Below are 16457 nucleotides of genomic sequence, written 5' to 3' on the forward strand. Positions count from 1 at the left end.
ATGTGCAAGTATAGTATTGACTATTATTTTGTATGGCTATTTGAATTTTGGATGGTGTAGAGTAACAAATAGGGTATGTATTTCAATTCAGTCATCACGACATGGCTCATCTCGTATGTACCATATCTCGTCTCATTAGTTAGGTACAAAAATGTATATATAAGTCATCATCAATTACTGTTTATACATTGCTGTGGAGCTGGCACCGCCTGGAGCTCGTCCCACAATGTTCGTAACGGTCCCAAATAGACCCGGTCAACGTAGAAGTAGCCGAATAAAATCGCGCGGAGCTCCTGCCATGACTGCAGCCCCTGCAGGCGCACCGCGGAAGCGAGCTCGGTCACAAAGAAGGACCGCTGGTTCGGAATGTGCGTGCTGCATGCGCCGACGAAAAGCAGCCAGATCAGCAGGTCTCGGCACAGGTGGTAGCACCCTGCGCGAATGGTGGATTCGAGCGCCAAGTGCAGCGCCATTATAGGCCTCGGGAACACGGGCGCGATGTGTGGGTAGAAGTCCCAGATAGCGGTGTTGTGGAAGAGTAGACAGGCTAGGCGAACACAGCCCTCAATTGTTGCATCCCCTTTGACCTCGCCTGATGACGTGTATCGGTCACTGTGGAGGGCATATTCAACGTAAAGCACCTCAGTGTTGTAGTAGCACTCGGTCTCTTCGTCAAAGTCTTGTTCTTCCGGGCCGCCTTTAATCCATTCCGCGTACCAGATGAGCTCGACCAGGTCATAAATTACTTTGGACATGACATCACCAAAGATGCCGGGTATCTGAATTAAGGACGCCAAGCTGGATGCTGTTGACTCCAGCTCTTTAGTCGGAGGAATAATGGTGTAATTTGTCGGGCGGGAATAGCGAACAAAAGGAAATATTGGTTTCGTCAAAGACATGCAAGCGACACGAATGTCGGTCCTGTTTTTGTCAGTATACAGTTACCAAGAGAAATCCAGATAGACTGACCATGAAATCTGGAACCGAACATCATCGGCAACATCGGCGAAGCTAATTCTCATCCCGACCATCTGTCTAAGGCCTGCAAGATGGATCTTGAGGTAGTCTGGGTCTCCCGTTGCAATCTGCGCGGATTAGTATAGACAAGAGCAGTCCATCGAGGGAAAATACATACCTCTACTGTCAATAAAACTGACACCGCCGCAATAAGCTCGTCGCTAGCGGCCTTGATAGGATCCGAAAGGCCCTCATTGACAAGGCGGATGGTCTCTCCACGGTGGTGGAACGTGTCAAGAAGCAGCACGCTAGAACTCTTTCTCTCATCTGTCAATGGGAATTCACCAGATTCGAGTGCGGAGTTCGTTGCCGCAACACAAATGCAAGCGTGGAGCGACGCAGGGTCATGGGATACAAGGGAGGCCCAATGGGCCTCTAGCTTAGCACCGTATCGACGTTGAAGCGGATATGCGAGTCGTGTCAATTTACACAAGACTGGACAAATATTAGCACAAGCACAATTTCCCGCCGTTAGGTAGATTCCAGGGACTTACAGTGCTGCAGATGCCGGTACATGCGCTCTGAAAGCGGAGTGTGGGTTGTATTGAAAGGATCACTCGTCCCCTGGCCGATATAGGTATACGGTGTGGGATCCTGGAGGACAGCAAGGGCTTTACTATCGGCGTCGACCCCATAGCTATCCACAGTATCCCCAGAGGTCATGGGATACTCCTCATCCGCCGTGTCCTGTTCTTCTTTTTTTATGTGCTCATCGGGAGAGGGGGATTTTGAGGACGAAGAAGAGGAAGTATTTTCAGCCGGGCGTGCCGTCTTTTGTGATTTCCTGCGCGAAGCCTGGCGAGATGACGACACAGCAGCCGAAGGCGCCGCCGTAGCAGAAGAGCCCGCAGTCGCAGAGTTGGAAGCGGTCGTTTCAACAGGTTGAAAAGCGAGGTGCTTCCAGGCCTTGCTCTTGGACCGCTTGTTCGTGTCAAGTCTCTTCTTGCGGTTGTGCTCGGACATGACATGGGACCGGATGAGTTTCAGTGTCTCCTCTCGAGTCCCTTCAGCGACGGACTGCGGGTCGTTATGGACCCAGAAGAGGGTTGAGCGGCCCTGGGAGGCATTGCCCTGTTTGCGAGGCTTGCGGACCTTTGTTACGGCGTTCTTTCCAGTATTTTGACGAGCCGAATCCGTGACGACTGAGTGTTGCACGGCATTGGTCTCGTCGTGGGGCTCGGAGACCATGGGCGAGGAAGGGGGAGCATGGGGGGGCACTGGCTGCGACGGTGTGGAGGAAGGCGGGGAGAGAATCGGAGGGAGTTGCGACGGTTGAGGCGGATGAGGGTGGGAGTAAGAGTGAGAGGGAGGGTGAGGGTGGTAGGACTGGTGTTGATTAATAGCTGGGTCGGTATTGCTGTGAGCCCATGGTGCTGGCCGAGACACAATGGGCAGGATTGGGAGGGTGTGCTGGTGCTGGTGCTGGTGCTGGAGGTGGTGGTCGGCGACCGGAGGATGAGCCGTGGAGTGAGGATGGGGGTGCTTGGCGTCCATCGCACAAGCGCAGGCGCAGGACTCGCAATTCACAGATCTCGGGGGCGATCTTCATGGGCACTCATCACTGATTATTTTCCTGGATGGGCAAGATGGCAAGGCGACGGCCAGCGGAGAATGGATGGAGGAGGAGAGAATGCAGGGGACGAAAAGCTGAATGGTCAGCGCACTGCCCCTATCAGGAAAAGCCCATGACTTGCGAAACAGAGGAGTCGTGCTAGTGGGCACTGGCAGAGGCGCTGGACTGACTGTGAGTGGGCTGAGGGGAAGCAGAGTGATGAGAAGAGAAGAGGGCGAGAGACCAGTCTCTTGGGGCAGAGCTAAGCATCCGAGGGGTGCTGCAGAAGAGTCTTCACAAGAACGACGCAGCGACTCAGCAGCTCTGAATCTGGCTTTTCCTGCTTTTTGTCCTTTTTGTCCCTCTTCTCCTCTTCTTCAGGTCGCGGACTCGCAGCCAATCGCGGCGCCTGCTCTGGATCTCGGATGCTGCGGCTGCCGGCGTCCGGGTGGAGCCTCGATTCCATGGGTTAACGATAAACACAGATCGCCCCGGGTATATTTTCCTCCCATATGGCCTCCTTGCCTTTTCGCGCGGCCTGTCAGCTACAACTTCCTTGTTCAGTTGTTGCTCCCAATGGAGGCCTTGCCGCTATACTACAACGGGGAGCCGCGCTGCGAGCCCGTATGCAAGTTGTATGCAAGTTGCGTGCGGGCTCTGTCGCAGAATGGCAAAGCTAGCAATGGCACGAGATAACAGGAGTCAATTAGAGATAACAACGCATTAAAGATAACAAGGATCGCCGTCAAAAGCACGCTCTAATTTCCAAGTTTCACTAAAACCCCTGCCGTGGGAACACTGAAATTGTATCCAACTGCTCTAATCCACCCATAGTGCCCTGTTGGCCATTGGTCGTCTGCCACCCTGGACCCGTCTGTTGAACAAGCGTGCTCTGTCGGAACGGATTCGTACTTCCTGTAGGCGTTGGCCGGAGAGGTGCTGCAGGGGGCTGCAGTCCCTGCGACTGCTGCGGTGGCACAGACGAACTCCGAGCAAAGGGATTCGTTCCCGTCCGCTGCGGTTGGAGAGCTGCCGGCTGTTGGGGCTGTTGCAAAGCCTGCGGGAATGGCTCAGGAGTGCTGGGAGTAAACGACGCATTAGCTGTCGATAACCGCTTCGCAAAAGGATTTGTGTTTTGACGGTTCAGTGGCGATGCGGGCATTCCTGATCCCGTGGGCGTGCTCATCAGCATCGATTGCCTAAAGGGATTAGTAGTGCCAGTGGCCTGCGGTTGGAGTGTGTTTTGGGATGGCTGCTGCTGCTGCTGCTGGAATCCAGCCATATTGTTCTGCGGGATTGGAGGAAGCTGATTCTGGAATCCCTGGGCCTGGGGTTGTGGTGTGTAACCGCCAAACCCGGCACCGGTAGGAGTCGGCTGAAGAGGCTGTGGCGCTTGCTGCTGGCCAAATTGATTGGTATTCTGCGGTGCAAATGGGCCCCCAAACGGCTGTGTCGGCTGTCCAAACCCGGTGGGTTGTTGGGGTTGGGCAAATCCGGTGGGCTGAGGTTGTTGTTGAAATCCTGTTTGTTGCGGGTAGAATGCGGGCTGTTGTCCGGCGAAGCCAGTTTGCTGGAATTGCATGGCTTGCTGTTGTGGCTGCGGCTGGGCTTGAGCATGCGTGCTCGGATCAATGCTGTCGAAGAAGTCTATAAGATTCGACGGAGGTGCCTTCGATTGTGAGCTGGGTTCCGTCTTCGGTCGAGAAGGCGTAGGGTTTGTATTGACGGCAGGTTTATTACCCCCTGTCGTCGAGGAGGTTGCGAATGCACTACTATTTACGTCTTTACCTTGTCGAGCAAGGTATTCTCTCCGGCGCTGGTTGAAATCCGGATCGTTCAAGTCATCTTCCAGAAGGCGCGTCAGATCCGTTGAAGCGTGTTTTAGTTTGGGTATTTCAAGCCTCGTTGCCGACTGGAAATGTCGAGCGACTCCCAGGAATTTGACTACCTCCTCGGTTTGGGCGGCAAAGGTCTTGTAAATTTCCAGCGCACGCTCGCTATCCGGGCGCGACATTTCGAAATAATGTTCTAATTGCGGTTAGTGATCCTTTATATGAAAAGCATATTGATCCCAGCTCACCTAAGACGTTGATTGTGCCTTCGTTCATAACCGAGTATAGAGTCAAAAGGTCCAAAGTAAGGAGACGGAAGGCCGTCAGCGTAATTTCATTTTCCACTTCGTCCGTTAAGAGCTGATTCTCGTCAGTCACAGTTCAATCGCAGGAGTATCGTAACCCACATCACATCGCAGCAACTCTTTGATCTGCCGCTGAACAACTTCTGTTTCTCGTAATAAACCCTTTTCGACGGTCAACCGTTTCATCCGCCCTTGTCCGCTTCGTACATAATCCGTTTTGGTCTGTTCGAATGCCTTCGCGCGGGCAAGGAGATACTGGGAGTATCGTCGGATATTACGGCCCTGCGGTTGGACTGTGCATCGAATCATTAGCGTTGTAACACACATTGTATCCCACGGGTGGCTCACCTTCTGATAGTCCGTGCACAGCAATTTTTCTCGGGTTCTCCGCCATATATTGCAGTGTGGCGTCCAGCTGGCCCTCCCTGATCATGAAGTGAATCACGATGAGAGCCTTAAATGCTATAGTCCATGTCGTATCGCGAACCCGAAGGTGTAGTGTCCGGAATATTTCTGCTACTCCGGCCTCGCCTGTATGCGTCGCCACGAGAATATGTTCGATGTATTTGGATTTGGGGGCCGCAAGCTACCAGGGGAGAAACGGGCCATCAGCATCTCGCAGAGCAAAACCCAGAATCGCAAAGCAAAAACCATTACTCACCTTGACCTTTGTGGCCCCTTTTACCGATTTCTCAAAGTTTCCTCCTGCCATTGTCCAGGCAGTCTAGGCCCACCGGAATGCGGATACTTGCGACGAGGTCAGGAGTGGCGTCGTTTGCACAACTGAGCGTGTCCCCCAGCACTCGAGTGAAACCAATTGTAGTAATAAAGCAATCGACAGTAGCTACCGTAGATTGTGTTTTGATTCGTCCACGCCAGCGCTGATTAGAGTCATGGTGGTTTAGGCCATCGCGAGAGACGGGGGTCAGGAGAACAGAGAAACGACGGGAGCGGTACGAGATATATCGGGCCAGCCGGGAAAGCTGGTGTGATAAATGTGAATTGTCGGGAGACGCGATCGGGGACCAGGACGGGGGAATTGGGCGAGGTTGGCGGGCGACGGCCGTGGGGGAAGAAGGTGACGACTGACCAGAAGCATCACAACGGTCCGGAGTCCAACGCCGCCTTCACTTGGCTGCCTAAGCTACTTTGGTCACCCACCGCGTCATAAGTGCTCGCTCTCATGCTACAAAACATGTACAGCAAATTCACCACTACTTGAAAAAGTAATTCGATTGTTGAGATTCCGGTCATTCCTTGCATTCTGCTAATATGGTTTACTCCTTTGAGGAGAGCTTACTTTGGTTTCGAGTTTGGAAAAGTGCTGTGGTGACCAATGTATATATTTGAAGTGAAACAGCTTGTCTCAGCCTCCTTTACTACCCCTTCACACCGTCACTTCTCCCTCTATATTTAGTTTGGATACAATTATACGGATGTATATCAAATTTTAGCTACTTCAATTTTGATGCCATTTCTCCCTAGATACCCATATCAGAGGCCATTGAAAACAAGATGAGGCACGGAGACGGAGGACACCACTCGTTTTCTACTGGGGAGAAGTCAGACCGAGCCGGATGTAAAGGTGCTCAATTACACCTGGATATGCCTCTCAATCTGGAATGACGACACTCAGCGGGATTAAAGCCGCAACACAAGGCCCAAGTGTGTTGGCTGTTGGCCTCAGTCGCTTGCAATGATTTCTCTTGCTTCATCTCCAGCATACACTTTTCCATTATCGTCTCCACCACCCTATCGACATTTTCTTGACTTACTCGATTGGTATCCATTCTTCCGCTGCCATAAATTGACAACACAATTTTCCCTGATACGTGGCAATGGCGCTCGTATCTCTCGATCTTATGAAGCAGCGGGCAAGAATAAGGTGGTCCTCTGAAATGAGGATATTTCTTTGTTGCATGATTAAATACTTTGAAGAAGATCACAGTGCTTTCCAGGATATATTCAATTCTCAGTTTGAAAGCGAGCTCGAGGAATATGGATTTACTAATGGTGAAATTGCACGGTGGACGAGACTTGAATCACGGTGGGTTAGTATGAGAAAGGATGGAGACCCGATATGGGGTGATGTGCATACTTCTAGCTTCGACCCTGAGCCGTGGTTACCCGTTGTTGAAATGATCGAAGAAACAGCGGCCTCCCTGAATATATCGATTACTCGAAAACACGAAGATACTGTGGATTGTTCTCAATTTACATACCAGGACTCACCTGCACCTCTCCAGGGACTGCTTACGACTTCTATACAGCAGCCTGATGCCTGCGACTCTTCGGACCCTGAATCATCCCTCTGCACTGCTGGCGGGAAGGTTTGTTTCTGGTGTCAAGCTGAAAGTCCTGATAAAGTGAGTGTAGTATTCAAATCAAATACCTTGAAAGTACTGTTACTGACGACAGCAGGAGGTAGCTTATAGTTCCGGTCCTCCACTTCTTTACCGGTGGTGGAATGCCAGGTCTCAAGGTGTTAACGCTGAGAGCAAGTTTGTCGCCGGTCTATTTTCAGATATATTCCAGGAATACTTTGCTCCTGAAAGCATTAATGAAGACAAGTTTCGGTATTTCTTCGAGAACCATGTTAGCATACAGCATACACCTTCACCTTTTATCTCAACTTTCAAATCTGCCCTTGCTCCAATCCACAGAGCGCTGCGCGAAGAGGAAGGAGCGTCGATATCAATTATTGATAGTAAACGCTTGAATACAAGAGCTTATTCTGCACTTGACCATATGCAAAAATGGAAATATAAGGTCGAAAACTCGAACTATAATGGTGCGGGTGAGTATCTGGTATGGGGCCAGATTGACGACGATGCGATTATATGCACATTCAAGATTACTACTCTTCGGCAGATATCGCAAGAGAACCCTAGTATAAATCAGTTCCTACAGCTAGGAAGGGTTGCTGGTTCAAGAAGAAATAGGAGAGGTTTGCATCAAGCACTAGCAAAGGATGCTGTATACCTGGATAAGAAAGCAGGAATAACAGTTGGAAAGCTTCTCTCGCTCCTGGCAGTCCCCCATGAGTATATTGGAACCGTTAGTGAAGGAATGGCATACTCTTGGAGAGTTAAGACAAGACGCATCCCATGGAGAGATTTTTTTGAAGGTGTTGAACTCGGGTATAGAGGTGAACCCGACTTGTTACCAGAGCTTTCACCTTTTCCTGATGCTGATACTCCCGAACCCCATGCCACCGATGGAGATATTGGCTCTGATGTATATTCACTTAGCGAGGACTTATCGGACGACAATGACGACCTTGAAGCCAGCGATAGCCCCGACTCCCTTAACGAAAACATCCACTTGAACGAGGCGGGCCCATACGACATACCAGAAGACCAAACGGAAAGTGAGAGAAGCGCCTCTATCGTCGAATTTGAGGAAACACTCGTAACCCAGCGCATGAATGCTAGTTTTATGATTGATATGGCCGATAGCTCTGAGGAACACCTGGATGATGAGGAACTCGATCTATTTGACGGGGTGATACTGGAACGAGAGCAGATGACCAGTGACCTGTTTGCTAGTGAAAGAGCATGGGTTAGGTCTTCGCTTGAGTAGCCAATTTTGGATGAGTGCAATGACCGTGGACGGTCTCTGGATTTGTTGTGGTGGCTTCACGCGCAGCAAAAACGAAAAAGAGGTGGTGTATTTTACTTGTCAACTTGTAGCTTATTACTTTGTGACGATTTTGAGTTGTCTCGTCTCGAGCTGCATCTTGTCGCGTGGGGCATAATCGACGGGTTGCAGTTTTTTTAACACTCGGAAGGACCTCTACAATCCAAATTCAATATGCAGACGCACACCCTATTCGTAAAAGTCCCATTCCCAAATGATGAAGCACGTAAATCCCGTTTCCCTAGTATGCTTATGCTATACGGCATAGTTCTAATTGTAAAAGAAGAACAGATCAAATTTTTTTTCATTGGATATATCCTTCACAAGGGTACTGGGACATGAAATCGTGAAACAATCCCAACACCCCATCAAACTGTTCCGCTCGAATCCATTCGCGCCGCGCCGTTTCCCTGGATTGAATTTTCTCTCGAGAACACCGCTTCCTCGTCGACACGCTTAGAACTTGCTGAAAGCCTTGACGGCCTTGCCAGTGCGGGGCAGAACACGGAGGGTGTTGAAACGGACCTGTAGGCCGGAAAAAAATGTTAGAGAAAAAATTTGTACATAAAATCAGATTCGAAGATGGGAGATTCAGGTGCGATGGTTTCAAGGGAGTGGCCACGTACAGTCTTGCTGATGGGACGGCACTGGCCAACGGTGACCCAGTCACCTTCCTCAACACGGAAAGCGGGAGAGACGTGGGCAGCGAGGTTCTTGTGTCTCTTCTCGTAACGGTTGTACTTGGGGACGTAGTGGAGGTATTCACGGCGGATGACGATGGTACGGTGCATCTTGGTGGAGACGACACGGCCGGTAAGGATACGACCACGGATGGAAACGAGACCAGTGAAGGGGCACTTCTTGTCTGTAGTATTGAGGTCAGTAATCCGATACTCAGTTTCATCGATCAAGAGCGTAGCAAGAGCGTGTCTGAGTATTCTTCCCCGGAGCCTGAGAACTGAGATTTCGAGATTGAGAAGCGGTAGAACCGTGCTGCTACCCCGGAAATTCCAAGTCTAGATGAAAATTATCTCAATCACCCGGGCGCCCTCATATCGAACAAATGTACGTTGACATTTCCTCCTTACTGTCCGCGCGTATTCTCATCTCCAGGCTCCGAGAAAGAAAACCACTGTCCACCCACTATATCGCAATCTTGAACCGATAAAAAAACTCATAGTAGGTCGTGCATACCGATGTAGCTGCCCTCAATGGCGGCCTTGGGGGTACGGAACCCAAGACCAACGTCCTTGTACCATCGTCGAGCCTGGCCGACCTTCTTGCTCTTCGCCTTGGTCTTGGGGTTGAGGAAGATGTGAGGCTGCTTCTGGAACGCACGCTCCGACTGGACGGTCAACTCGGTCGCCATTTTTGCGATAATTCAGTCCGACGAGGAAACAAGGTCGAGCTGGGTGGGAGAGTCGTCGCGGAGGGGGTTGTCGGATTGATTCGGTTGTCGACGTCGATTTTGAGGAAGACAAATTTAGCGATGGTGGATATTCAGTGTGAAAGTTGTGCGGTGGCGGCGCTAGTCCTGTTACGGAAGCCCCTGCGGATCGGCTAGGGCTGTTATGTAAGCCTGTATTTGTTTACTTTTCGACATCACATGACTACCCGCCGGGGTGACGCGCGCCTTGTACGGGGATGATCGCGGCTTCATTGCAATACATTCTAGATTAACGGAAATCCCCTGTCCTGCTGGGCTCGTCCATGAGCGGTATCTTACTCAATGGCGTCCAGAGGTGACACCGCGGGTTCAGCCCGTCCCCGATCTCGTCGCTCTATCGCTCATGTACCCCGGTCGAGGTTGACATCTGGAGGGGATAAGGAGAATGCGACAACGGATATCGACGCTGGACGGCCACTGCCTGGTCAACAAGCGACAGCGGGAAAGGACAAGAAGTCCCGTAGCAAAAGTTTGGGACCTGGGGGTTTGGATGCACTTCAAGCCTCGAATGGAAACCGACGCAAGGTGATTATCTCACTCAACCCCGCAATACCATGCTGCCTCTGTGAAGCTAATGTCACTCATCTCTGTATAGTCTGCTGCAGTAGTACCTTTAAAGTCAATCCTCAAACCAACAGCCCCCGTTTCGCCAGTCCGAAACATTCCTACCTTTGAAGAAACGCGCAGAAAAACACCGTCCCGTGAAGCAAGCGAAAAAGACAACACCAACAGCTCAACCCAAAAGGGACTTCTGATCGATTTTGATACCCCAGCCCAGAAATCATCTGCTAATCCTAAGTATCAAACGAATCCGTTTGATACTTTTAACGCTTCTACTATCCGTGATGAAATGGCCGCTGCAAGGGAACAGGAGGAGAAGGAGAGACGCGCACGTGAGAGAAAAGCGGCATTGGAGCACAGGGAAGCTCGGCGGAAGTCAATGGGTGCGTTACCAGTTTGTTTCTGAGACCTCACTGCGGCTTACTAACTGATCTCAAGCCAACCGTCGTGTATCCTTTGCACCAGAGGCGACATTGCATACATGGAACGTCGTGGAAATACCTGACGACTCGACTTCTTCGTCTACTTCGAACTCTACTCGACGCGCATCTTCATTAGCAAATGCGCAGAACCAGCAGCCTGCACCGACGCCTAAACAAAGTGACCCATCAAGCTCGCCTGAAATTGACGCAGAGTCCGATATCGCTTTCTCGCCGGTGCAATACCCAGACCTAGAACATCTAAGGAATCGACCTTTGGGAGGTGGCTATGATGGGATAGGATCCTCCCAGGAGTTTTCAAGCCCCTTCAGTGGAAGTGAAAATAGTGATGACACTGGTCTGCATTCCATTGCTAGGGATGATGACGATGAGGACGATGATGATAGTTTATCAGGCTCCGGCTTTGATGGGGAAAGCACTGCGATGAGTATGGAGGATATGTCCGGCCATTCTGGGGTGACTACCCAAACAGATGGATCCGAGTCAGCGACCGGGACGGATCGTCTGAACGAAGCCTTGCGACAAGCTGCTCGAGAGGCAGGAACTAGGAGCATCGACAACGAGAACGACGAGGAAGTCTCTATGGAGATTGCTGACCAAGAAATTACTGGCGCGTTCCAGCCTTGGATTAAGAAGGGACAGAGGCAAAGCTTCGATTGGGATGACCTCAGTGCCCGGCACGACCAGGAGAATGTCGACCCTTCAAAGCCTTTAGACGGTAGATTCACAGAAACGGCAAGTGATGATGGCGATGAGGATATGAGTATGGACGTAACGAATGCCATTGGCGGCATCGTTCCCAACAACCGTCGCTCCATAGGCCAGCGTCAGTCAATTGGCGGGCGGACGAACTACGAGGAACAAACTATGGAGCTCACCAACGTTGTGGGAGGTATCGCTCAGCCTGTTTCTCCTGCGAAGTCTATAGGCGCTGATAGCGTGGCGGAAAATGACGAGGAGATGACAATGGAATTTACCTCTGTTGTCGGCGGGGTTCTAAATAAAGGAACTGGCGTTCAAAATGTTGATGAAAACAATGCCACTCTGAACCAGAGACAACCAGACTCTGAATGGGATGCTGCGGAAGACGAAATGGAAGACGACGATATGGAGATGACGGGGGCGGTAGGGGGTATACTTCCGCCTATCCAGGAGCAAACTGAATCTGTTGACGGAGACCAGACGGCAGGCATGGATTTCACTGCGGCCATGGGGAAAATATTGACACCGGATGCCGCGAGCCCAGACAAGGTAGACTCGCAGCAAGGAAGCTCTCCTTTCCAGGAAACGGTTCGAGCATCCCCGAATAAATCGCCCTCCAAGTCACCATCTAAATCGCCATCTAAGTCTCCAGCAAAGTCGCCTGCGGCTTTCCACGTAGCTGCTGTCGCCTCAGAAAGTGGTAGCCCTAGCCTGGCTAGCGTCAGGTCGAGACGTACAAGGCAGAGCACAGGCCGTACGACGCCAACGACACCAAAATCAATGACACCACAAGAGTCACCAAGCAAAAATGCTTCAGCTCCCACAGCTCAGTTGACAGTGGAAGGCCAGCCCTCCACTCCCGGAGAGACCCCGCAAACGCGGAGTGCGGGTCCTCGCAGCGCATCGCCCAAGAAGCTTTTCCAGCCTGAACTTCAGGTTTCCGACAGCCAAAGGAAATCCCCTGGCCGTAAAAGCCTTTTTGGTAATAATGCGTCAGGTGAATCTGCTCCTTTATTTGTCCTTCGACCCCCAGGCTCGAGGCGTTCGTCTGGCCTTGGGATTGACAAAGAAGGGCTCGGGTCTCCAAAAGTCGCAGCCATGCTTGACAAACGACGATCGATTGGTGAAGAGGCCGGGGATTTTGTTCCGCAGGACAAAGTACCGCAGGGGGTTCGCTTTGAAGATCCTATCAAACTCCAAGAGGAGGTTGACCGAGAACGGGAGGAAGAAGAGATCCGAGAGGACGGTCATATTCAGCCTCCCAATAATCAGGATCCCACTGCAAGCCTAAGAGATATGATTTCAGGCCTCACACCGAAGAAGAATAAGGTTCGTGGCCGCAAGAGTCTTCATGTTGGAGCTGCACGAGGACTTCTCGGCAAGCGCCCGGCAGAGTTGGACTTGGAAGATGAAGACGAGGCGGAGAACACCCCGAAGCGGCTGAGACGTCGCGAGGATATGAGCCCTGTTAAAAGCGTGAAGCTTCCGCCTCCGCCAACTAAAGAAGAGACAGTCGGCCGCGCAGCTCGTTCACCGGCCCGTAAGGCGCTGGAAGTATCACCCACCAAGGCCAGCACGACACCCAATCATGAGCCAAGGGGTGTGTCTATTCTGGATCCTCACCAGCCGAGCTCCTCGCCTCAAGCTGATAATGTTGGGACTGAGGAAGGTTTAGCTGAGAGTATGGAACCAGAGTTCGAGTCAATTCAGCTGCAGGACTTCTTGAATATGACGAACATCCATTTCATGGAGCTTACGACCACTAAGAGACGGCACACCACCGCACCGGATAGCATTAGCAAAAGGACGGCTAGATTGTCTCTTGAGGGCAATGGGAAGTCTAGTGCTTCTAACTTCGACGAATGTGTGGCTGCTGGCTTTTGTACCGTGCCAATGTTGGAGTTGTATCAGCATGTAAGTGGCCATATTGTATCAAGGAGTCCCTTACTAACGATCCTTAGTCTTGCCGCGAGTTGAAATCTTATATTTCCGAAGGCAGACAGATAATTCGATCTATCGAGGACGAGACATATGCCGACAACCCGCCTCTATTCCGAGAGTATATGACTGCAGCGCCTGATATCCGGTCGTTGATGGATAACCAATTCCGGAACGTAAAAACTCATACCAGGCTGTTGAGCAAAGCTACTTGGTACGAGTGGCGCATGAAGCTTCTTGAAGGTCTGAAGGAGGGCCTGGATCGGCACTTGGAGGAAATGAAAGGGGACGACAAGCTCCTGTCCAAACATGAAGCGCTTCTCAGTGATTCAGTTCCTGCGCTGTCCGCCAAACATTCATCGCTTGGGCAAGAAGCTACGCACCTTCAGCAGTTGGCCGATGAACTAGAGAATTGCGACCAAGATGAACTCTGGGCTGCACGGGGCAAGCTCACGGACGTAGAGGAGGAGATTGAGTCCAAGAAGAAGCTACTTCAAGAACTACAAACCGAAGTCCAAGACAAGACAGCTACCATTGAAACAGGTGCAGAGCTGAAGGCGGAGTTTAGCGCCCAAATCCAAGAAGCGGAGAGGGTAAAGGAGGAATGCCGTGGATGGAGCGCCAAGGAGATTCGTGAACTGAAAGGTATGTTCTACCAAATATCTACCTTGTTTGTGTTGTTGATTGTAATGCTAACCTGGATAATAGACTCCGTTCACCGCATTGAGCAACAGACCGGATGGTCTATCAGTTCCGCATCTTCTACGGAATCGGAGGCAGGTCCGGTGGTGACCATGTCTTACCAAGATCAACTCCAATTGAAGTTTTACCCGGGGTTGTTACATATTGACAGCAACAAGGATTCTTTGCCCAATCCGAAATCCGATACACCGATTGAACTGAGTTACTGCCCTGGTAACGGGATGAAGTCGAACGCACGGGCACACCGGATCTCTCCCATCTCATTACTCATTCTCAAATCCCTCCAGGCTCACGTCGCCCGGGTCAACCAGTCAAAAATTACACCAAAGCAACTTTTGCGCTTCATATCAGAGGCTTGGGATCTGGCATCAAACGTGGAGGAGGAAGCCCGTATGCTCGGGTTTCACGGCGTGACTAACCTCCAACTTGCTGACAACAAGGAAAACTCCTCCCTCAGGGCAAGATGTACTTTGCTTGGAACCGTTATTTCCTCTGACTCTGCCACCGCCAAGTCGCACCCGAACATAAACAAGAGCAGAATCGATGTCGACTTTGCTGTGACGACGCGTATTCCGGAGAGCGAAGATGAGAGCGATATTGGCACCCTGGACATCCAGACCGAGGTGCTCGCCAGCAAGATCTACGGCTTTGGAACAGATAACAGCACTGGCTTGTCTGAGAAGGAGATGCGCAGTATCCTTAGCAAGGAACTGAGAGGACATAACAAATCTGGCGCCAAACTCGGCAACGGCGTATGGAGCAAGGCGGTTCAAATGCTTTCCGGCAAGGTGTTTTAATCTGGTTATGCTTGTTCCTTTGATTATCTTTTTATTGTTGTCTATTTTTTCACCTCGCGATTATTGAGCGGGAGTTCCAGGTTGTGTTGCTAAGCGGTTACGACTATGCTATGGTTTGCTCTTTATTTTCTGAATCCAGATACCAAATCACATGAAATTGCAACTTCTCCCATTATACTAAGGTTTGGACGAGCGTAAATGGCCTGCTAATTTTGGGAACATCCAGGTAAGAAGTGACGGCGGCGCTGTCTCCGTACCAAGTAGGCCTGATTGCGGTCTGTTGGATCAGTATTATCTCGCTGTGCAGGGTCTGCAGCATCCCGGAACAACCGAGAAAGATCCCCCGAGCCTTTCGTTTCCCAACCACATCCCGAGATATCACAAGTTATCTTTTGTTGCCACTTCGGATCGTTGATGTCCAAGCCAGCACCCATATCCAGCCACTTTGTGATTACAACCGCCGTTCCATCTGTTCCACAATCCCGGATTTTAATTTGGGACTCATTTCTACATCTTGGACAGCATAAATACTCAGGTTCATAAGCATGCCAGCTTGGAATGGTCGAACAAACGTCGCAAACTTCGCTGACATTCAAGCTTCCCATTTCTTTATGGCGACAAATGAACACCCAGCCCAACCTTTTGAATATATCTTGGATCCCAGGTGTATCATGGAACAGTACCCACTGCTGTGTTTGGAGGACTAGTGTCGAACAATTTTGCTCTAGCGAGCAGACCCGCCCTTCCACAGATAATAGTGTAGTAATTGCTCGGTCTAGCACTGAATTCTCGACTGCCATATATGACAACCACTTAACCGTAAGGCCCTGCGGTGTATGACGATACCCATGATAGTGATTCTTCATCACGGCCGCTAAATGACAGTGTCGGAAAGCATATAGCATTGGTGAAAACCGGCCGCCTAAGAACGTCCAGAGATTCTCAGGTATATACAGCCCGCGTGAGAATGGTAACCCCATATCCGGACAGGGGCGACGGATCTTTTTTGAACGCAATGTTGGATGTGGGATGTCTTTAATCCGATGTAGCTTCGTGCAGTAGGGGCAGTAAAATAGATGTGGCAGATCACGGTCTACTCTCATTAGGATTGCTGGTTTTAGTTGATTGTCCCCATCAGTCAGGGACAGGCATCGTTTGCCAATAACATCAAGTAGATGGTGGCTGCACAAGCTTAAGCAAACAATATCAGGCTTCTCCAGACAGTCTTTAATGCACAGCAGAAGTTCTGGCGGCAGTATTTCCAACCGGGAGGGTTGTCGGGGGGAAGCAGGTGGGCTTTTCAGACCCCAAAGCCGAGGGAATTTTAATGAAGAGACAGGCCAGCCCATAGTGCAGCGGATGGATGATGAAGGGAAATGGCTTGAGCGAGTATCGACGTAATATCAATAGAGAGGAAGCTTTACACGTGATACCTGGCCGAGGGAATGTGCCTGACCATGGAACAGAGAATCATGGTGAGAAGTTTAAGTCTGTCAGGCTTGCAACAATGTTCCTTGGTTTTGGG

General features: G+C 50.8%; 6 protein-coding genes across 6 annotated transcripts; 2 read left to right on the top strand and 4 right to left on the bottom strand.

Annotated features, from left to right (window-relative positions):
* Positions 1-170: 170 nt before the first annotated feature.
* On the bottom strand, positions 171-2511 carry ASPVEDRAFT_139859 (uncharacterized protein; the record flags this gene model as incomplete). The annotated part of the gene is made up of 4 exons (XM_040807606.1): positions 171-921; positions 970-1085; positions 1106-1452; positions 1512-2511. 4 exons carry the CDS (start codon positions 2509-2511, stop codon positions 171-173), a joined length of 2214 nt encoding a protein of 737 aa, XP_040671994.1.
* An 833-nt stretch (positions 2512-3344) lies between these two features.
* On the bottom strand, positions 3345-5418 carry ASPVEDRAFT_55922 (ENTH domain protein; the record flags this gene model as incomplete). Its single annotated transcript, XM_040815134.1, has 5 exons — positions 3345-4597; positions 4650-4767; positions 4809-4999; positions 5055-5292; positions 5368-5418. 5 exons carry the CDS (start codon positions 5416-5418, stop codon positions 3345-3347), a joined length of 1851 nt encoding a protein of 616 aa, XP_040671995.1.
* A 1159-nt stretch (positions 5419-6577) lies between these two features.
* Positions 6578-7850, top strand: ASPVEDRAFT_100605 (uncharacterized protein; the record flags this gene model as incomplete). The annotated part of the gene is made up of 2 exons (XM_040805581.1): positions 6578-7110; positions 7142-7850. Coding segments are annotated over 2 exons (1242 nt in total), but the record flags the coding sequence as incomplete, so codon positions are not given.
* Positions 7851-8801: 951 nt separating this feature from the next.
* On the bottom strand, positions 8802-9714 carry ASPVEDRAFT_32549 (40S ribosomal protein uS17; the record flags this gene model as incomplete). The annotated part of the gene is made up of 3 exons (XM_040810615.1): positions 8802-8870; positions 8972-9210; positions 9540-9714. 3 exons carry the CDS (start codon positions 9712-9714, stop codon positions 8802-8804), a joined length of 483 nt encoding a protein of 160 aa, XP_040671997.1.
* Positions 9715-9984: 270 nt separating this feature from the next.
* Positions 9985-15128, top strand: ASPVEDRAFT_200004 (kinetochore-microtubule binding complex subunit SPC105). The gene is made up of 5 exons (XM_040809302.1): positions 9985-10317; positions 10388-10736; positions 10792-13409; positions 13457-14078; positions 14142-15128. Exons 1-5 carry the CDS (start codon positions 10075-10077, stop codon positions 14930-14932), a joined length of 4623 nt encoding a protein of 1540 aa, XP_040671998.1. The 5' UTR covers positions 9985-10074; the 3' UTR covers positions 14933-15128.
* ASPVEDRAFT_315774 (uncharacterized protein) lies at positions 14998-16455 on the bottom strand. Its single transcript, XM_040810502.1, has one exon. The coding sequence runs from the start codon at positions 16279-16281 to the stop codon at positions 15139-15141; it is 1143 nt and encodes a 380-aa protein (XP_040671999.1). The 5' UTR covers positions 16282-16455; the 3' UTR covers positions 14998-15138.
* Positions 16456-16457: the final 2 nt, after the last annotated feature.

Source organism: Aspergillus versicolor (assembly GCF_001890125.1).
Source record: "Aspergillus versicolor CBS 583.65 unplaced genomic scaffold ASPVEscaffold_10, whole genome shotgun sequence".
Taxonomy (NCBI): domain Eukaryota; kingdom Fungi; phylum Ascomycota; class Eurotiomycetes; order Eurotiales; family Aspergillaceae; genus Aspergillus; species Aspergillus versicolor.